Genomic DNA, 23,197 nt, shown 5'->3' with positions numbered 1-23,197 from the left:
TATATATACACACACACACACACGTGTGTGTGTGTGTGTATATATATATATATATATATATATATACACACACACACACACACATATATATACATACACACACACACATATATATGTATGTATATATATATGTATGTATGTGTGTATATATTCAGAGCTATATATGTATATATTTGTGTATTGAGAACTTTATATATGTATTTTATTGATTTATTTATTCATTCATTCTGTTGTATTGTTCATTTCTTTTCTGCTACTTTATATATAGTTGAATGTAGCAACTGCAACACCCAATAATTTACCCCTGGGATTAATGAAGTATTCTGATTTGAACCAAACCATTAAAGGTGTAGATGGGAGGAATTTCTGTTTTTAAGCCATTATTTTCAATCAGAGTCAGTCATTTCAGTTGTTAGCTGTATTATTGCTGAACTTCACTATAAGGCTGCTCTCAAAGCTAAGTTCAGCTGACACCTGCAGTTTGTAAAATGTCTTTAATAGTCTGTTTGTGTCTCAGATATTAGGCTTTGACATCCTGCTGATGAAGAACTTGAAACCAGTTTTGTTAGAGGTCAACTCCAACCCCAGCATGAGGATAGAACATGAACAGGAGGTGAATACTTATCGGCCCCATCGCTGTTGTGTTACCTTTTATATCATGTCCCTCATAACCATTATTTCCAATATCGTGTCATGCAGGTCGCGCCAGGTGTTTTTGAGTATGTCCCCAGTCCAGTGGATGAAGAGGTCAAAGTGGGTGTGATCAGGGACACCCTCCGCCTTATGGACCCCGGCCACAAGAAACCGACAATGTAAATACACACGCTGGCGCCTACACATGTAGCACACTTTGAAGTTCTAACGTCCCCCAGTGTTTGTCTTCTTGGTTAGTGGTTCATTTTTTAGGACATGATATCTTACTCGGCCCATCCCTTTCAGAGCCCTGGCTCTGCAGCACTCCATAAGCCTGTTAAATGGAAAAATTAAATTCAGCTGAGCCGTGGTGGAAATTCACACATTACTGCACAAGTCTGGTGGCTGAGTCTCTGGCTGACTGTCCTGTGTGGTGCCTGGCAACAAATCTCCTCCACCATTAGGGCTTTTTTTTTGTCTTTTTTTTTTTTTTCTCTCCTTCCGCAATCTATTTTTCTTCCATGACAAGAGGATTTACTGATTCTGTTGAAACGTCATCCACATTTTTCATCTCTCTCCGTTCCTTCTCCTTCCTGTCCAGATTATCTTCCATATCAGATATTTGATCTGCTTTGTTGTGTGAGTGAGAAGAAGTGAGAAGGATGTCTTCTTAGGGATAATACCCACTTAACGATTATATTCATGACCACTAACATATTGATGTAATCCCCCTGTAATATGTTTAATCCGTGCTGCAGCGGCATTAGTTTATTTTCATCCAACTAGAATAGGCAGAAACACGTTCAGTATAGGAATGCTTTACTTCGTAATGTAATATATCATATAATTAAAATTAATTCACTTTCTGCTTCCTTCTGCCCTGTTCCGCAGACTTGAATTATTAATCTAATGTCCATCCTGCTCTTTATCTCATCTTTACACTCTGTTAATTGGCTTTTGAAATGCCTCTGACCTTCCTTATGTATAGTCTAAAGGGGACATGTTGTACCTTTTCTCAAGTCTCACATGTCCCTATAATGTGTCATTTTAAGGTTCAGTTCAGAATAAATCATAGATCATTGCATTGTGTTGCATCATGAACTGCAGAGGTGCTGCTGCTGACCACACCCCGTCCTTGTTGGTGCCATGGATACCATCATGTAGATACCCTTTCGAATCATAAGGATGGTTCTGATGGTTTTGGTGGTGAGTGTTAGAGGGCTGACGGTGTAGTCACCAGTATAAAATCAGCTTGTGTCAGGCCCAGTTTATCTGAAAAGCGCTTCTGTGAATTTCTCCAGCAAGTGAAACATTGTGCCCCCAGATTTGGTTTATAATGAAAAATTATATATCACAATATGCCCACTCTAAACTATTATTATTAATTGTAATAAACTGATGTCCATAGCAGCTTCTTTGCGAATTGAAGATCCATTTAAGATACTATTCAGGCAAAAAAAGATTTGCTAAAGACTTAGTTTGATTTCAAGTAGTATGCAGAGAATTACCGCCTGACTCTGCAGCTCTCATTAAGTTAAGCTCTGGGCAAAGTTAGCTAATAGGTAGTAAACATAATGAGGCATCTAACTGTATAAAGGGCAGATACTCTACTGAGGAGTGAAGCAAAGCAGTACAAACCCTAAAAGACAGAAAATATTAGGACATAAATTCATAGCAATAGGAAGAAATGAAGTGACAACTTAAACTAGACAGTCAGAGACTGCAGAGCCTCTCCTCCTTAGATCATCTCCACTATGCTGAAAAAAATCCACTATGCTGAACTTCCCATAGGGGCACTGAGCAAGTAACTGAGGAAGATGAGATAAAAGCTCTGGAAGCCAGATCGGCATCCTGATCCAGATCATCTTTGATAAGGTTTGAGTACAGACTTAACCAGTGAAAGGTCAAAATGTGCTTTAGATTTTAGGTGCAGATGGACCCTGTTGCAAAAAGGTGCTAAAGCCAGTGGTGTTTTCAAAGATGGTACATTGGTGAAGTTAGTTTGAGGTTTATGAAAGTAATATATAGTAAAACAAACAAACAAACAAATATATTCACATATACAACAAAGGTGATCAAATATTAATAGATATGTGTGCTTTACACATCGCCAAAAGATCCATTGCAGTGTTTTGGAAAAAGATCAGCAGGCCGAGTGTTACATACTAGATGAGGCAGATGTTGACAACTTTTCCTTGGGAGAGACTGACATACGTACGAAAGGAAGGCAAGATATGTTCGAAAAGATATCTGAACCTTTCAAAGTGTTTGTTAAAAGTATCGATTTAGCAAATGACAACAAGGACAAATAAACATTTAGTTCAGTAAACCTTATAACAGGGTCAATGAGTTCAAATACCCGTAATTGTAACAGGGCATTAAACTGTGCACAAATGTTTATGCCTGAGAAGTTTGTGATGTGTATGTGTATTGTTTATTTGTTTGTTTGTTTTTTAAGGGGTTTTTTTTTACAACGCCTGTAATACTGCAGGTGCCTTTGTCAGTGAGGCACAGGTATACTTGCTATAAATGTGTGTATATTTACAAGTGTATGTAAGAAAAAATGTCAATAAATAATAATATTACATTTTATTTATAAGTGCCTTTCAGGACACCCAAAGACACTGTACAGCAGAGGATAAAACAGCCAATGCAATACACATAAAATACAAAGAAGTAAACAAATAGATTAAAGAAAAATTGCAATACATAAAAATGAGAATGCAAAATGGAGGGTAAAACTCATGGTGGGTAAGCTATATTAAATATATTATTAAAAAAACAAAAGCAAACACATAATGGTTACCCTAACATTACACAAATGTATATAATCTTTCAAACTTTAGAATGTTGTGTATTGTAAATGCTTTGGCTCACTGCCCTGTGTGCAGTAAACCCAGATAGACAATCTCCAAATTTTAAGCCTCCTCAGACTAATTAAGTAGTGCAAGTCTATCTTTATGAACCATCTCCCTGTGTGAGAGTATCTGCAGTCAGCAGTCATGTGGTGAAAAGCAGCTTAAGTCCAGACTGAGGTGGTGTGCATCCTCAAGGAAACAGGCGCCGTGATCTTTAATGTGATATAGTTCAACGTCTTAATAAAAGTGAGTTGTGGAGGAAGCGGCGACGCAGACAAGGACGGCGAAGTGCGTTCTGCTGAGTAGGAGTAATGTTTTGTGTTCCTGTGTATCTTTATATTTGAAGAGGCTGAACAGAGACACTGACGGTGGGAAACAGAAAGTGACAGCTCGAGCTCGTAGTTTACTTGTTTTAGGCCAAATCAGGACTGTGCAGCGGCAAAATATCCGAGGTGAATTATTCATATACAAATAGTGACATCAAACTGCTGCAATTTTAGTGTGAAAATCAGAAACTGGTGCGTGCACATGGTATACTGATGTGAAGGTTTAGTATTCATGTCAGGGTGTGTTTGTAGGATGTGTGCTGTCAGCTTTGCAGATAGTGACTGAGGCTCATGGTTGTGGGGAGGGTGGTGGTGGTGGGGTATGCTGATTACACTCCAACTAGCTAGTGCTAATGTTTATTAAATTAGCCATTAGATTGGATATGCTTGGAAAAATGTAATCATGACTGCAGCCAACGACACAGGAACCAAATAGAATCTCATTAATCATGCACTTCCACAGTTTGTTCTTTAGGTGTTTGCACACAGGCACATGGCGTTTACATACACGGTTATCCAAGAGCGAGGACATGCTCCGGTTTCATTTGTTGTAATTTATTCCGTTCTAAATCAAGATCACACGCGTGTTTCTTAGACGTTCGGTTTGTTTTAAAATTCCAAAGACATTGAAGCATCACTGACCAGCCGTCTTCAGGAGACAGAATGTACCCGACATCTTTTGGAAGAGGTTGAAAAATGTGTTTACCGCACAGCTGGTCTAGCAGTCAGTGAATATACCTGTGTTGTGTGTAGCTGACAGCTGTTCCACAGTGGGATGGATGGGATTCAGCCTTTCAGAACGCACAGTTTAAATGACATTCACCCCTGTATGAATTTCACTTGTCAAGATGAAGTGAGAGAGAAGTGAGGACAGACCAGGCGTACAAGACGGGAAGAGAAAAAAAAAAAAAAAAAGAGGAAGGTAAAAAATTGTGTTGCTATTTAAAGGAGATGAAGTAGGAGTTTTATAGGGGAGAGGTAAGAGAACACAAAATAGGAGAACAAAAGGAGGGAAAGTGTCATTTTAGAGAATAGGGAGGAGAGATAAATGGAGAATTATGAGAAAGAGGGCGTGATAGTATCGGTTACTCTCAGACATGTTCTTGTAGCGCCCAGCTCATTACTCCTCCGTGTGATGTCTGCGAAGGTGATTTATGAGCTATTATGAGAGTGGAAAAGAATTTAAAAAAAGCTGACAATAGGATATGAGGTAAATGAGTACAAAAGAAATAATACGACTCAGAGCACAAACAAACCGGACTGCCTGCAGGATATCTAAGGCTGGAAATTGCTGTTTTGTTGGGTTTTTTTTTCCTTTTCAATGTGTTGTCTGATTGTGTCACATTCGACCTCCGTTTCTTTTTTTAACGTTTTAGATTCCTGTGGGTCCATTAAAAAAAAGAGAAAAAAACAAAGTTGTTAGGACCTCAGTGTTACAATTTCTTACTAATATTTAAGCACATTGTGAATTATTAAAAGATGCAGAGGGGGGAAAAATGATGTGTGGCAATATCCTGAGAGTTTTTGTGTGTGTGATGTATGACTCACAGTCTGAGTGAGAGCTCTGATGAGTGAGTGGGCACTCTGACTTCCTTTCATTGACATACAGTACCTTGAAGCTTTTAGGAGCTCTGCCAGTGTGCGGTGGCTTTAAAAATGTATTCACCAAGAGGGCAAAAAGTAGCATTTCTGCAGTTAACGACATCTGAATTAGGCTTTGTGCTGTACGGCCTTGCATCTGGCACCGCGTCTCTGTATCTTTTTTAATAACCTGCCCGTCTTCACCTTTTTACCCTCTTATTTTCTTCTCGCTATCTGCCCGAGAAACTTAAGGACGTGCCCCCCCTTGGTCCTCCTGTCCAAATAGATATGGGCAATGTCCTTCTGACTTGGCTGCTGTGGGATGATTGATCCTGTTAAACATTCAGCAGCGCTCTCTCAGTGCCATTCACACTCCTTACTAATTCATAGAGGAAGAAACTGCCTCATAAAAGTCGGCTGCGCTGCACCCCCAGGACGTAAATGCACCTTTGTGTGTTTTTCTGTGCTGACTTTGTGTTCATGCTCTGACAAAAGGAGCAGACCTTGACAACTCAACACGAGTATTTTTTCCTTATTCTGACAGAATGGACATCTGCTCAGGTTCAATGTGAGCGCAGACACAACTTTGTTTGAAGCGCAACATGGAGTAATTTCTTTGCAAGTGGAGGTGTGACTGTGTGGGTTGTGCTACTTTTGTTCCCTCTGCACATAAACATCTATGAAAGTAAACATAGAACAAGAGGTGTAGGAGCAGTAGTTTTTATGGCTACAATCGGTGGAAACTTCTCGCTTTTTGTCTTTAAGTTTGGAGAACTTGGTCCAGCAGGTCTCTGTGCACGCCAGTCTGAATAAATAAGTGAGATCACGCGCCTCTGATGGCCTAACTTGACAGTTTAGTTTACTCAGAACAAAGCACAACCATGAAATTATCCTCCCATGTAAACACAGTGCATATGCAGATGAATACGCCTCTCTGTTTAGACCCCTGTGCATTTAGATGAGTCCATGGGAACATATGCAGAAGTGGAAGAAGTACATGCATACTTAAACGAAGCCTGAGTACAGATACTGGTGAAAGTAGAAGTACTGATTCCACCTCTATACCACAGTTAAATGAAAATGTACAGGGTCTGAAATGTAGCCAAAGTGTGAAAGTGTTAAAATTGGCCCTAGAAATGAATTTCTACCAACTGCTCATATTCTAAACTGACCCAAAACTCTTTCATATCAGATATTTGATATCTGATAAAAATTATACTTTGTGAAAACTCTTAAAGCACTCGGTCGATGTTACATGTTAGTTATATTTTCCTCAGTTTGTGATATACACTGATGCATACACAAAACCATGAGCTTTTCTATGGTCGTTTCTCAATTTCAGGGTTGGATCCTTCAAGGAATCATTTCCATGAAGCTACAGTCCCTCCAAGGACTGAGTCCTTCCTTTGGAGAAATTTCAAGGATCCATCTGTGGATCCTCAGAGTCCTCTGCATCATTTAATTACCCAAGATCCTCAGCACAAGTCTTTTAGAAATGCCTCTAAATGAGAAAGAGCTGGCCACAACAGTAAATAAATCCTCATTGAATAGCTGATCTCTTTGCCAATGTAAATTGAATTTATATCTGATTATCAAGTGATCTTATCAAGCAAGACAAGACAGTTTTATTTACATTTATATAGAGGATTCAAAAAAATAGACAGTTCAGTGATTGAATATAATATAAATGGAACATTCAGAGGAAAATAAAATCATGAAGAGGTAGAAATATTGATGGAAAAAAGCATAGAATAGATAAAATCTTGATAAAGAAAGTAGTAATAATATTTATAATTAAAGAAGGAACAGTCCTGAATTAACCACCAGTACAGTGAAAAAGAATTAACTCAGAGTTAAATCATAGAAACAGGAGAGGTGAAATGTTTTTCATAGGTTTAAAAACAATCTAAATCTGCGATAAAATTGAATGAAGTTTGTCAGGACCATAAATACTAAAGTAAAGCGCAGATATCTGAAAACTCTACTTAAGCAGTGAAGCATTTACTCACAGTTTCCCCTGTCCACCTCTGCTTTTGTGTTGTTTTTATTTTTGTTGTCATGGACACATGTTGTAACTGATTTGATAGGTATAGTGTTTTTATGTCGAATTTTCTCCAACAGATTTCCCCTCTATATGTCGCAGTTCCCAGGCTCCAAATGACTGATGATAATTTGTCCTCCACTAATGTGGTCAGGAGAGTGTGATAGATGCATTTTGTAAGCCAGCAGACGGCCCCGCTGGCATTCAAAACATCAGACTTAATGCAAATAATAAGCCTTTAAAAGCGCCATTTGTGTGCCATCAGTAGGTGTAATGCGTGCTTTCATCAAATAGAATTAACAGCAGGGGTCCACAGTGATATTTCCACAGACATCACCTGGGTGATACGAGTCATTGTGTTGGTCTCTTTTTGCCAGTCTGTTATTTAGTGCGTGTAATTATGTGCAAGACTTTTTAACTTTGTTTTCCCAGGAATTCAGAACTCTTGCTATAGGTAACTATTGAAGGCTGTGTTGTGCTGCTGTTGCAGGTCAGTGTAGTGGATGAAAACACAGGCGATGGAAAGGCTATAGGGAAACGGTGAGATGAGGTAATGAAAAGGGAGTTGGAGCCAGTATTTATACTTCATACAACATTATTCTTGCTTTCCGTCTGCCACGCCAGGCTGTAAGTGCAGACTCGAGGGAAAAGCATGGTGCATTTGTCTACCTCAGGTGGTGCACTGTGCAACTCAGCCGACGAAAACACGCGGACGTGGCCTTGTAGTCTTATGGTTCAGTCCTGCCGGGCCTGAAGGCCATTACTCAGCCCTGCTGCTGGATGACTAAAAAAGCAGTAAAAGTAAAGAATGGATTTTCTTGTTTTGAAAGGTTGAGTGTTGGAAATTTAGTGACATCTAGTGGCAAAGCTGTAGACTGCATGGCGCTGGTTAGAGGTCACATTTGTTTTTGTCCATCCCTTTATAATAAAGGAGATATTAGTTGTGGTCCACAGTCAAACATAGCAGGCGACTGAATGTAGAAAATGTAAAAAGAAGGTCGATGTCAGTTCTGAGTCACTGTAGAGACATGGCTTTAGCACATACTGACCTCCTCCACCTGCAGATATCGCAGACTGTACAAGAAATAAACGATGCTACTGCGACATCTACCACTGGGGCATGGTCAAGCAGTTACGTAGGGTAAAAAAATTGTACAGGTGATAATGAGTCAGTCTACATTTACCTGGCTTATAGGTGTAATACATGGAGGGACAGGGTATTTCTAGTATGTTGAGGCCATGCAAAGACATCAGTCAGTTTCAGTAATTTTCACTGAAATCTTAATGAAAAACATCTCAGTTGATGTAGAGTAAAAAAAAAAAAAATTCCGATTGCTGATTCACCAGTAAAACCCATGGAGTGTGATAAATGACAGTGGATGGACACACTCATTTTTATGTTCAACTAATGATATATTTTGCTGAAAAGTCACGTTTTCCTCAGTTTTCTCCGTTTCTAATATAATAACCCTCACCTTTAATCTGAGCTTTAATGACTCCATGAATTAAATAAGGGATTTTCACTGAAACAAATACAAAATACAGAGGATAATATTACAATAATTGGTGGTATATATTTGCTGAAAAAGTCACTTTTTATACTTTTTATAATAACCCTCAACTTTAATCTGAGCTTTTGTGAACATTTGCATGATTAGTGAATTAAATATAAGAAAATAACAGATTTTCACTTTAAAAAAATGCAAAATGCAGAGGATACTATTATAATTAATGTTAGTAAGTCACTGAAGAAAGGTTAAATAGAACATTTCATTTGGGAACTACCACAGAAGTACCACTGGGTCTTCACAGCTGTGGGAGAACATGCAGAAATAATAACACCAATAGTACTGTTGATGGGTTTATATGTAATTTGGGGCCTACATATTATAACCCGTTTAGTTTAGTCTTGGTTTGTTTATGTTTATTTCTGGCAGAATGGTTGCACAATGGTGATACAACCAATATAAAGGTGCTATGACGAGTTATTCCTTGTTCTCTAATTAATGTGATAAATAGCCAATGAAGGAAATATATTTGGTTTTGAATTTGACACTGAAAGTAAGGAAGGGGCAGGACTAGATAAGCCTTTGCTTCTTTGTGTCCCTTCTCAAACTATGTTTATGAGTTGATTCAAATGTGCGCTTATGTTAAATTTATTGTATTTCGTTACTTTTTCTGTGAATAATGACCATTGATGGGGGTATATGTAGTTGACTTCTTGATTTTATTGTTTTCTTTAGTTCTTTTTCTTTCAAAGTTTGAGATAAATAAACAAATAATAAAAAAATCTAAATCCTAATCTGTTAATGTGCTTGTCTTTACCCAAAGCTCACTACCTAAGACCGGGTGTGAACAGAGGGAGGAGATTCCCATGGAGGCGGAGTCCCAGGACCGTAACCCCGACGAAGGAGGCGGATCCCTGCCCTCGCTGTGTCTGAAGCAGGTTTACCCCAAATACACCAAACAGTTCAACTACCTGCGGCTGGTGGAGCGAATCGCAGCCCTGTTCATACGCTTCCTCGGGGTCAAGGGCAACATGCGTCTGGGCCCCACCGCCTTCAGAACCTTCATCAGGTACACAACGTTTCAAGCAGAAATTTTAAACTCATTTTAGTTCAGGGGCCACATTCAGCCCAATATGATCTCAATGGGCCAGACCAGTAAAATAATAACTGTGAGAAAAAGTAAAATTATATTATGAATAAATGTTTACACCTGCAAACTATCTTTTAAAAAATACATAACATGAATAACCTGAAGTCTGTTAAGAAAAATAACAGAATCTTAACGATATTATGCTTCAGTTTAATGTATTTACACACATGCATTACAACTTGTAGATCTATAAATACACAAAACATTTAGTAACAGGGTGAATAATGGTAAAATTGCACTCTACTTTTCTTAAGACATTTCAGGTTGTTCATATTTGTTCAGGTTATTCACATTTTTTGCAAAAGGATACTTTGTAAATGTCAGCATTTTCATGTATTTTTACTTTTTTACTCAAAAAAAAAAAAAAAATGAGGAAAAATTTGTATTTGTTATTATTTATAGGTTATTATGATAGTATTCTACTGATCTGATCCACTTGAGACTAAGGCCATGTCCACACAGAACCGCATCTTTTCCTATCCGATCTTTTTCTTTGTCGTTTTCAAAAAAGTGCTCCCTAAACATGGAGTCGTTTCAGGAAATATCTGCGTCCACATGAAACCACTGAAAACGATGTAGTACAAATGTCCAGCCTGTACAGGGTGAGTCAGAAAAAACGCTCTTTTCATTTAAAGAAATTGTACCACTGAAATGGAAATGCTTTTTTTTTTTTTTGATTATACAGTCATATTGATGTGGTTATTGAGCATGTCTGGCGATTGAATCATTGATTTATGGCATAGCATAACAGAGGGAATGTCCATTGTTTATTGTGCACCGAAATATCTGCCAACACAGTTTATGCCACCGTGAATGAAATTGAAATTGTCAACCATTACAGCATGTTTACTCGCCATCAAAATGTTTTGTCTCAACGAAGTCGTCCGGCACAACCTTCAACCTGGCTACCATTCAGATTGATGCAAATCTGTGCTCGTTGTCGCATCTCTAACACAGCTCTTCTCGCCATTCGTGTTCGTCGTAGGGCTTGGATTTCAGCCGTGATGTGATTTCGGAGTTCCTGAAGAGTTTGTGGAACAGTCTGATACACACGGTTTTTAAGATACCCCCACAAGAAAAAATCAAGGGGGGTCAAGTCCGGGGATCTAGGTGGCCACTCTCTCTCCTGACCCAAACAGACAACTCGATGAGGAAATAATACCTGCAATCGCTGTGGTCTTGCCATGATGAAAACTCCCTGGGCACTGTCATGTAGGCCTATGTCCTGAGTGTGAAAGCAAAGCCCCGACTCCTGTAATTGTTGTCAATTTCAAGTTTGTTCACTGTGGCATACATTGTGTTGGCAGGTATTTCAGTGCCCAATAAACAATGGACCTTCTCTCTCTTATGCAATGCAATAAATCTATGACTACATCACCAGACATGCTCAATAACCACATCAATATGACTGTATGGTCAAAAGAAAAATCAGTGTTTCCGTTTTAGCAGTACAATTTCTTTAAATGGAAAGAGCGTTTTTTCTGACTCACCCTGTATTTGGCGTTGTAATGCTCTCACAAAAAATAGTGAAGACGTGGAGCATGCGTCTAAAGCTTACTTGGTTCTACCGGGTCTGATCTGATATTTCCTTGTGGTTGCCCTTCTGGTTGCCCCTCTCCGTGGTTGATCCAAGAACATGTAGTGAATATTGTTAGCTATGGTTGTTTGTTGCTCATTGTAATGAAAGAGTCAAAGATTTTGATTCAGTATTTCCAATGAGCTCAGTAGCTGTTGTCACATGAGCACTACTCTGTAGTCCGCAATTGTTGTTTTTTTGAAGCGGCGTCTTTCTTCTGGGGCGAAAGGTCAGAGAGGCAGGGCTATGACATCATCGTGTTAGAAAAGTTGCAGTTTGGTTGTACAGATGAAGAAACCGGCGATTTCAGAGTTATCCACTCATGGACCCGGTTTCAAAAAGTTGTGGTTTCAGTGACTGAAAACGCCAGTTTCGTGTGGACGAAAGGCCTATCTGATACAAAACTTTTGCGGATACGACCAAAACCGTTTTGTATGGACAGGGCCCAACGTAGGCCTTTATGTGGTCTCTGAACTAGAATTATTGACTGTTAATATCTTCAGAGTAATTTTTGCTTTTCAAATTCAACCCACGGGCCGGAATGTGACCCTTTGTTGGGCCGGTTTTGGACCACGGGCTGCATGTTTGACACGTCTGCTTTAACATACGGACAGAGACGCGTACTAGGAATGATTTCTACTATATGTTTAGAACCTGTAAACTGAGCAACAGTAACTTCACCATGGCTTCGGTGGACATCCTCTACATAGATATCACACGACGCTGGTCAGGAGTGATGCCCGACTCCAGAGAAGCAGGTAACACACACACACACACACACAAACACACAAACAAACAAACAAAAAGCTCACGACGAAACAACTCGTAGAGGACAGAGAGTCAGGTATCCTTGAGACTCAGAGCAAATAACATGCTCTGAGATAATTGCTTGTCATTCTTTGTCAAATTCCCTCTGACACTGCACTCCTATAATTGAAATGAGCTCAGATCACAATGTGACAGCGAGGAGACTATCCGACATGAAATATTCAGAGATTGCACCTCGCGAGGAGTGTTTGCGAGGCGGAGCGGATGGATGGAGATCACATGGACCGGGATGTAAGGGCCCGTACGGAGGACTGTGAGCAGAATGTAGAATGAGCTCATATGCATTCAGGGAGGCTGAAGACGGTGTCTGTTATTTCTGTGGACTGACAGGAGAACAGGGAATCGGATGTGCTGGAAAGTTAAGGTTATTTTACCAGCATTTTTGTGTCTGTTTCAGGACAAATATGGCAACATGAGAGTGATTAATGTGGTGATGTCTTCAAACTAGAGTCATTTCTTCCATCTCTAGGTTTAGAGCAGGGGTGTCAAACACATTATAGTTCAGGAGCCACATTCAGCCCAATATGATATGAAGTGGGCCGGACCAGTAAAATAATAACATACTAAGATATAAGTAATGTCAAATGTAGGGTTGGGTATCATGGCCAATTTCCTTAATCAATTCAATTTAGATTCATAAGGTTATGAATCGATTGATCACGATTCGATTCAATCCGATATCGATTCAATTCAGTATTAATTGACTGATTCAGATTCATTTAGTGATATCAAAGTACAATTTAGAGCTGCAACTTGATTTTTTGACTACCACAGCCATGCAACACATCAATGCTGGTATCAATACTGACATTAAAAAGGAAATAAATGTGAAGTTTCAGCAGTAAAAAGCTGAATCTGCTCTTAAATAATGAATGAGACAGAAACATTGCCATGTTTCTACAGTGGCTCAGAACGGAATTCTTCATCATCTTTATTCTGTTTTATGGCTGGTGGCTTCTAGCATTAAGGTGCATTACTATCACGCTGGGGCGCCGCTACCTTTTTTTTTTTTGGGGTGGGTGGGTGGGGGGGTGGTATCAGTTTGTGATTGCCGGAGCGGTGCAAGTGAAAGTGAAACTGACGACACTTTACTATTCTTCTAACTCAACACTCACCTATGGCTGAGTGTGGATCCATGTTAATATTCCTAGAATGGCCGGCTTCCGCCCCTCCTGCACCACAACTGTGGCGAGCGAGATCGATTTGTCCCATCTCCCGCAGGGGCCTGTGAGACAGGGCCGGCCGCATGTTGGCAGTACCCCGATCAGGTACTTGTGGTCCTCTGAAAAATCAATCTCATCCACTATTAACTGATAACACAAAATTAAAATAAAATCAATCCAAAATCGATCAAATAAATTTTTAACTTCTATGTTTTACAGTGAAAAAAGTAAAATTACATTATAAAAATGTTTATGTCTACAGACTATCCTTTAAAAAGTATGTGAATAACATGAACCTGGCATTTCTACTGCAAATTTATCAATATTATGTGGATCTTAAAATGCACAAAGCATTGAGTAAGAGGCAGAATATTGTTAAAATTGCATTTACTTCTTTTAAGACATTTCAAGTTCATATTTGTTCAAGTTATTCACACTTTTTTTCACTAAAATACAGAGAAAATTTTGGAGTTGTCATTATTTATAGGTTATTATGATAGTGTTTTACTGATCTGAGCCACTTGAGATTGGATTGGGCTGAACTTGGCTCCTGGGCTAAAATGAGTTTTAATATCTTAAGTGAAATTTTTTGCGTTTACAAATTCATCCTACGGGTCGTACTGGACCCTTTGGCTGGCTGGTTTTGGCCCGCAGGCCGTGTGTTTGACATCCCTGGTTTAAACTAACAGGGGTACAGCAGGTTATTCAGTAATAGAGTTTCTACTTAAAGTTATCATTAAAGTGTTTAGAAGATGAAGGCCATGTATTGGATTATAAAGAAATGAATGGATTATATTTACAGCTATGGATTTGAGTGACCACTAGAGGCAGTAGGGAGTCGTTCTGTTGGCCAAAGGGCCTTTGAGCAAAGTGTCAGAAAGTGACGAGATAGGATGAGAACCACTAAGAAACAACTTTTAGAGTCAAAGAAAGTGACACAGTGATAAAAGCTTGAACCGCTGTTGTTGTTTTCAGATATAAATGAAAAGAATAGTTTGATACTGAAATCATAGTGTTTCCTCTACATGTTTGAGTTTGATTCTGATTCTGATTAAGGTATAAAGTTATTATGGGATGTTGTTATCTTTGGTAAGTTCACTGACAACACAAACTGTGCAGAAAACAGGTGATTTGTGGCTTTCCTGTGGCTGTATTTTTCTCTGTAAACAGAGCTAAGCTAACAGAGCTATAATGTAAACTATCAGCTGATGCAGCATATGAAAATTATAAGACACTGTGTTATTTTGACCAATTGTCCATGAAGTTTTTTTTGTTTGTTTGTTTGTTTTTTGAAGGAGTTGATACCATAATAGAGATGTCATTGGTGGATTTGGTGAGTTCTGGTATGCGACTTCCCCTGCTGTTGAGAGTTTGGAATATCAATACTACATAGAAACCCTGTAAGATTTGAGGCATTTTATCAGTTAAATATTTTTTCCAATAAAAATAGTGTAAAAAACAGAGCTTCCAAGAGCATAAAATGTGTTTACCTTCTAACAGTCCAAATAGCAATGTTATTCTGTTGACTCTTTGACTCTCTCAGACAGATAAACCTTTTCAGCTTTTCACCAGAGCACAGTAGAAAATATAAAGAAGAACACTCGTAGCTGTTTTTGTGAAAAAAATCGGCTTTAGTTTACTTGGTTTTAATGTCAGCAGGAAACTCCTCGGACCAAGTGTGCATAAGCCAGAAGCACATTGGAATTTTGAGCTGTTTCTTTTCTATATTTTGTGTTTTCAAAAGCATCGATGAAGCTCATATGATACAAATCTCAGTGCACCGCCAACGTTAAAAATGCACTTAAACTACATATCCATCCATTTTCTGAAGTGCCCAATCCTAGCGAGGCTCATAAAGTCAATATCAATAAGATTAATGGGTATAATTTGATGCGAAACTTGCCTGAAACCACTTGTTTTTTTAGTTTTTTTTTCCTGTTGTATCTCCAGTCACACACTCACACTTACACACACCTCAGCCTCTGTAGTGACTAAGGCTTTGCTTATCCTCGCACAAGACTTGGCCAGAAAACTTGGCAAGAATTGTTCAGTGACAACAGCAGAGATGAGAGAGACGCTGGAGAAACTGTTTAGAGAGGAGTTGTCAACCTACTGGGAAATCTGAAATGAGACTGTACTTGTTACAAATTATCTGTCACATTTCTAAACGGTAAAGGTAAAGGGACTCTACTGATAATTACATCTACGTAAATAAGAATTTTACAAAGGCGTATAATGATTTTGCTTGTCTTTTTCAGTTTGGTATTCTAAACTTCTATGCATCTTAACCATCTCTAGTGTATGAACATGAACACAATCACTTCACAATCTGTTTTTTTCCATCACAGAACGGAGCTTTTGTTGCATATTAGTCTGTTCAGATCAGTGTAGAAGGCTAGTTTTGTTGTAGTCACTCAAATCAAGCATTTGTTTACAGTTACAGCAGGTGCTTTTAATATGTAGAGGGGTTATATGTAGTATTTCTATTTCTTCAACAGTCTGATTACCTCCGCCAAGGAGGTTATGTTTTTGCCAGGGTTTGTTTGTTTGTTTGTCTGTCTGTTTGTCTGTCCGTTAGTGTGCAACATAACTCAAAAAGTTATGGACAGATTTGGATGAAATTTTCAGGGTTTGTTGGAAATGGGATAAGGAAGAAATGATTAAATTTTGGTGGTGATCTGGGGTGGGGGGGCCCACGGGGGGGGCGCAGACCAGAAAATTTAATCAAAATCTGTCCATAACTTTTTGAGTTATGTTGCACACTAACGGACAGACAAACAGACAGACAGACAGACAGACAAACAAACAAACAAACCCTGGCAAAAACATAACCTCCTTGGCATGGGGGGGCCACTGATCAGCCTTGGCGGAGGTCTGCGCTCTCCGAGTGCTTCTAGTTGATTTATGTGACCGCTAGAGGCAGTAGTGAGTCACTGTCGGTTTCCCATGATGGGGAAAGGTAACACCATGGAGTCTTTTACACAACCATTAGACAGTGAGAAAAATGGATGTGTTATGTTGACTGACTGTCTATGATTTATTTTTTGTAAGGAGTTGATACCATAATAGAGATGTCGTTTGTGGTTTTTGTGAGTTCTGGTACGTAACTTCCTCTGCTGTTGAGAGTTTGGAATATCAATACTACAAAGAAACCCTGTAAGATACACGTATTTTGTTAGTTACATATTTTTTCCAATAAAAATAGTGTAGAAGACAGAACCTCCAAGAGCATAAAATGTAGTTTTACTGTGGTTGTGTTCTGACTTAAAAACAGAGCTAAGCTAACAGGGCTAAGCTAACAGACTTATAATGTAAACTATCAGCTAATGCGGCATGTGAAGATTATAAGACACAGTGATATTTAGACCGACTGTCAATGAGTTTTTGTTTGAGTTGATATCATAATAGAGATGTCGTTGGTGATTTTTGTGAGTTCTGGGATGTAACTTCCTCTGCTATTTAAAGTTTGGAATATCAATACTACATAGAAACCTTTTAAGATATTAAATGTTTTATCAGTAAAAAAAAAAAAAAAAATCAATAAAAATAGTGTAAAAGACAGAGCTTCCAAGAGCATAAAATGTAGTTTTACTGTGGTTGTTTTCTGTCTAAAAACAGAGCTGAGCTAAGCTAACAGGGCTAAGCTAACAGAGCTATAATGTAAACTATCAGCTAATGCGGCATGTGAAGATTATAAGACACAGTGATATTTAGACCAACTGTCAATGAGTTTTTGTTTGAGTTGATATCGTAATAGAGATGTCGTTGGTGATTTTTGTGAGTTCTGGGATGTAACTTCCTCTGCTATTTAAAGTTTGGAATATGAATACTGCATAGAAACCCTATAAGATATACGTATTTTGTGAGTTACATATTTTTTCCAATAAAATAGTGTAAAAGACAGAGCTTCCAAGAGCTTAAAATGTAGTTTTTCTGTGGTTGTTTTCAGACTTAAAAACAGAGCTAAGCTAACAGAACTAAGCTAACAGGGCTAAGCTAACAGAGCTATAACGTAAACTATCAGCTGGTGCAGCATGTGAAGATTATAAGACACAGTGATATTTATACCGACTGTTAATGAGTTCTTGTTTGAGTCGATACCATAATAGAGATGTCGTTGGTGATTTTTGTGAGTTCTGGGATGTAACTTCCTCTGCTATTTAAAGTTTGGAATATCAATACTACATAGAAACCTTTTAAGATATTAAATGTTTTATCAGTAAAAAAAAAAAAAAAAAAAAAAAAAAAAAATCAATAAAAATAGTGTAAAAGACAGAGCTTCCCAGAGCATAAAATGTAGTTTTACTGTGGTTGTTTTCTGTCTAAAAACAGAGCTAAGCTAACAGAGCTAAGCTAACAGGGCTAAGCTAACAGAGCTATAACGTAAACTATCAGCTGGTGCAGCATGTGAAGATTATAAGACACAGAGATATTTAGACCGACTGTCAATGAGTTTTTGTTTGAGTTGATACCATACTAGAGATGTCGTTTGTGCTTTTTATGAGTTCTGGTACGTAACTTCCTTTGCTGTTGAGAATTTGGAATATCAATACTGCATAGAAACCCTATAAGATACACGGATTTTGTTAGTTACATATTTTTTCCAGTAAAAATAGTGTAAAAGACAGAGCTTCCAAGAGCATAAAATGTCATTTTACTGTGGTTGTTTTCTGACTTAAAAACAGAGCTAAGCTAACAGGGCTAAGCTAACAGAACTAAGCTAACAGGGCTAAGATAACAGAACTATAATGTAAACCATCAGCTGATGCGGCATATGAAGATTATAAGACACAGTGATATTTAGACCGACTGTCAAAATAACCAGCAGTGAGTTTTAGTTTGAAGAATAAAGCGTGATGATTCCACAATACAGATGTGTGTAAACAATGAGCCTCATCCTTTATTCAGTGACTGACCCAGCGTGTGGGTACGTAGCTGTATCCTCGTGGGCAGCTTCCCTCTGCTGTTGAGAGTCTTTAATATCAGTACTTGACAGAACCCCTCGAACATCTTCATTTTCCATTCCCCTCCCTCTGGTTTCAGTTTAATCTTCCCTCCTCTTTTTTTTTTTTTTTTTCTAGGCATGGGTCTGCAGGCGTTCGTGGAGGCCTTCTTCTACCTGGCAGCTCGCCGATTCAAATCCCTGTCTCTGAAGGAGCAGGTCGCCGCCCTGCTGGAGCTGTGCGAGGCTGCGCTGGCGTCTCAGTTGGGCGTCGCTGAGGACCGGCGCTCCGTGAGCTGCAGCAGGGCCCAGCAGCGAGGCGCCAGGACTCAGCCGCTGGGCCCGACCAACCCGCAGCTCACCTCGCCAGCTCCTTTACGGCGGGCGGCGAGCCAGGACTACCGTCTGCATCAAAGACTGAAACCTCGCACTCTCAGGGCCAACGTGGAGAACTGAGCGAGAGCGGACCCGGGCTCTCCACACTGCCTTTAGCTTCTCCACAGGAGTAGGGGAATTAGACACCCCGCCTCTCCGCAGACGCCTCAACACAGAGGGATGATGGGAACTGTGAGAAGGACTCGCCGGGCCCCCGCTGCTTGACTCACAGGAGGACTGTTTCAGCCTGATTGCTTTCTGTCCTGAGGAGGAAGACGTGTCCGCGGGGGGTTGGATAGGAGGAGGAGGAGGCCGGTGCATTTCTGCCTCCTCCCCAGGTGTGATGGTCCATGAACACTGTGGTCAGGCAGGATCGGGATAAGGCTGCTTTTAATCAACTCACAGATTCCACAGGGCAGCTATTCGCTTCCCTTCACCTTTATCTACAAACACACACACACACACACACTGAGACCAACTTTTTTTTCAGGGATACCGTTAGATGTTTCAGCTTTACTGCTGATCACGTTAATGCATAAAAACACATCAACCGGTGATGGGGAGTGTCTTTAGTATGTGTATTATATCCTTAAATTTGCACAACTATTACATTTGCACAGAAGTGGGTGTAAGTGTGACTGAGTGTACAGCGTGTGCATATTGTGTATGTTTGTGTGTGGACGCGTATGTGTGTCAAGGTTATTATCGTTAACGAAATGACGAAAACTAGAGTTGAAAAAACATTTTCGTTAACTGAAATAAATAAAAACTATAATTAAAAGAAAAAACCGATAACTAACTGAAACTGTATTGTGTGCTTATAAAACTAAAACATAAAAATTATGGATAAAATTCCCTTTGATTTCGTCTTTGTCAACGTCGGATTGATACGAAAGCGACTTATTTCACTCTAGCAATTTTAGCTAGCGGAACAATACGGTACTTCACGGTACGTCACTTCTCGTCACTTGCCGTTCAGTCGTCTTCTCGTCCCCACTCTACCTGGAAACATGCAGACTACAGATGGGGAAAAAGCAGTAGAGTCCTTTCTGGGATTTATTTGAATACGACAGCGAAGACAATAAAAGATATGAAAAAAAAACTAAAACTAATATTAGAACTAAACTAAAACTAAGCATTTTTAAAAAATGAAAACTAATAAAAACTAGCAAACCTGCTCTAAAAACAAATTAAAACTAACTGAATTAGAAGGAAAAATAGTCAAAACTACAGGGTGGGGAAGCAAAATTTACAATGAACATTTAGTTGTTTTTTCTCAGCAGGCACTACGTCAATTGTTTTGAAACCAAACGTATATTGATGTCATAATCATACCTAACACTATTATCCATACCTTTTCAGAAACTTTTGCCCATATGAGTAATCAGGAAAGCAAACGTCAAAGAGTGTGTGATTTGCTGAATGCACTCGTCACACCAAAGGAGATTTCAAAAATAGTTGGAGTGTCCATAAAGACTGTTTATAATGGAAAGAAGAGAATGACTATGAGCAAAACTATTACGAGAAAGTCTGGAAGTGGAGGAAGCAACAAAAAACGTACCAAAGCTTTTATTAAAGCTCTCAAATCCAAAATCCTAAAGGATCCAACCAAATCCATGAGAAAAATGGCAATTGAACTTGAGGTAGACAACAAGACCGTTAGAAATGCAGTAAAATATGATTTGAAGATTTAAATTCTCATGACTTTCAATAAACTAATTGGTCATACACTGTCTTTCAATCCCTGCCTCAAAATATTGTAAATTTTGCTTCCCCACCCTGTAAATAAAACTAAACTATAATGAAAAATCCAAAGCTATTATAACCTTGGTATGTGTGCGTACTATATTTATTTGTTGCTTAGCTCCTCCTCACAGCGAGCGGCTCAGCTGTGCGTCGCAGCTCCTCGAGCCCATTAGCGACGAATTAAGTGAATAAGTATTCAAAGGGAAAAGGCCACGCGGTCACTTCTCCTCCGGTTCAGCATCTCTTCCAGTCAGGCAGCCTCAGACCTTTAACGACGGCAGAAAAGATCAGGAAAGGATGCCAGCCGCCATTAGGGATATAATTACTTCACCGGGAATCGCATGGCGCAGCATTTAGACACATGCTTAATTTTTTTTCTATAATGTGGTCAATAAAACCGTAAGTATTGCGTGACTGCCACTTGACACTAAAACTCTCACAAACGTTAAGCTTGTATGTATATTCAGTTTTACACTTAAGTGAAATCGGTAAATCCCTGCAGCTTCGACAGTTCGACACATCCAGGGAACTACACATATGAGTGTTTTGTGCTCTACAATACTACCTTAAGAAACACGTTATGTAACCGATCACTTGGGTCTGAGGATGTTCACAGTGGATCGATCGAGGTGTGAAAAAATCCAACTGACTTTGCTCTGTGAATGGAAGTGTGTTTGTGGAGCGGTAGATATTAAAATAAATATGGAGACTTGAATCTGGGCTGTTTGTTTTCTGTACCACTCCATCCACCGGGGGCTCATTAAAGGACACCGTTTGTCACAGAACCAGGGGGATGCTGGGTATTTCAACAGCAGCCCACTACATCCAAGGCTTCAAAAAAATGAGCGTTTCTGGACCATTTCTCCAAGTTTTAAGACCTTGGGTGTGTTTCCCGGCCTTTGCCACCGTCGTCCTCGGAGACGGATTATTGTAGCTTTACTCTTCAAGGTGTCTCAGACAAGGTGTTCTTTTAGACGCCGCTGAAAACTCAGGTTGTGAATCGGTGAGTAGGTTCGCAGTCACTAGTGTATGAATGTTAAAACTGGTTTCTTAGGCACCGAAGATATAGAGTTGAATTATTACAACAACACGACAGACTTCACGATAAGTCATTTTCAGCTCACAGGGCTCGAGTCCTTGCTTTAATCAAACGGGAACGAAAGCTCACCGGCTGATAGGTCATGAGGTAGTGTGAAGGCGCTGTGTCTTTGTTACTAGCAATTTCTTAAACATTTCTCTGATGAAACTAAATTCATTTAAAATTTTAGATGTAGCTTCCTTGGGACATTGTCAACAAAGTATTGAGATATTTAGATTTTTGACAAATTTGCCGTATAATGGTCCATATGTTGATGGTTTATGACATGGAAATGGTTAGAGATATGTGTATAGTTACTATTGAGCAGTGATAGGAAGTCATATATGGACTTTTTTTGGGTCCATGACCTTTGACCTTGAGTGATCCTGAAGAGTCAAATTGAAGGTTACCAATATCTACATTTCAACAATCTTCTTAACTAAAACTACTGGTCAGATTCATTTCAAATTTTATATGTAGCTTCCTTAGGACAATGTGTACCAAGTTTTCCAAAGTTTTAAAAAATTTAGATTTTAAATTTTTTTAATTTATCTTTTTTTTTTTCTCTCTCTTTTTCACACGCTTTTTTCCAAAGCGACTTACAGGGGAAAACCAATCAAATCACTCAATGAAATTGTATTTATATAGCGCCAGATCACAAAAAAGTTATCTCATGACACTTTATATATAGAGTTGGTCAAAACCAGACTCTAAGCCAATTTACAGAAACCCAACAGAATCCTCTATTATTATTATTATTATTATTATTATTATTATTATTATTATTATTATTATTATTATTAATATTATTTATTATTATTATTATTATTTTTTTTTTAATTTAACCTTTATTTACCCAGGCAAGCAGTTAAGAACAGATTCTTATTTACAAGTGCAGCCTGATAATTACCTGATTATTATTATTATTGTTTTTTTTTTTTAACAAATTTTTGAAATATTACAAATTTGCCATTACTTTTAATGGTCCATATGTTAATAGTTTATAGCATGGAAATGGTTACAGATATCAATACAGTTATTATTGAGCACTGATAAGAAGTCATATATGGACTTTGTTTTGGGTTCATGAGTTTTGACCTTGAGTGACCTTGGGGGGTCAACTCAAGGTCGCCAGCGTCTACATTTCAACAATCTTCTTTACCAAAACTCCTGGTCGGATTCATTAAAAATTTTATACGTAGCTTCCTTGGGACAATGTGTATCAGGTTTTCCAAAGTTTTGAAAGATTTAGATTTTTATATATTTACTTATTATTACTATTATTATTATTTTTTTGTTTTTGTTTTGTTTTTTTTTTGTTTTTTTACAATTTTTTGAAATACTACAAATTTGCCTTTACTTATAATGGTCCATATGTTGATGGTTTATAAC

General features: G+C 38.6%; 1 protein-coding gene across 1 annotated transcript in view; it reads left to right on the top strand.

The window, feature by feature from the left end:
• Positions 1-19,450, top strand: part of ttll11 (tubulin tyrosine ligase-like family, member 11) — a 34,005-nt gene extending 14,555 nt beyond the window's left edge. The window contains exons 6-10 of the mRNA XM_030150239.1: positions 518-613; positions 700-812; positions 9,771-10,016; positions 12,325-12,431; positions 18,746-19,450. Of these exons, the coding sequence (XP_030006099.1) occupies positions 518-613; positions 700-812; positions 9,771-10,016; positions 12,325-12,431; positions 18,746-19,062 (879 nt within the window). The 3' untranslated portion in view covers positions 19,063-19,450. The remainder of the gene's footprint in view (positions 1-517; positions 614-699; positions 813-9,770; positions 10,017-12,324; positions 12,432-18,745) is intronic.
• The last annotated feature ends 3,747 nt before the right edge of the window (positions 19,451-23,197 follow it).

This window comes from Sphaeramia orbicularis, chromosome 12, assembly GCF_902148855.1.
Source record: "Sphaeramia orbicularis chromosome 12, fSphaOr1.1, whole genome shotgun sequence".
Lineage (NCBI taxonomy): Eukaryota > Metazoa > Chordata > Actinopteri > Kurtiformes > Apogonidae > Sphaeramia > Sphaeramia orbicularis.
Note: the sequence above shows the minus strand (reverse complement) of the source record. Positions and strands in the feature narration are given on the sequence as shown.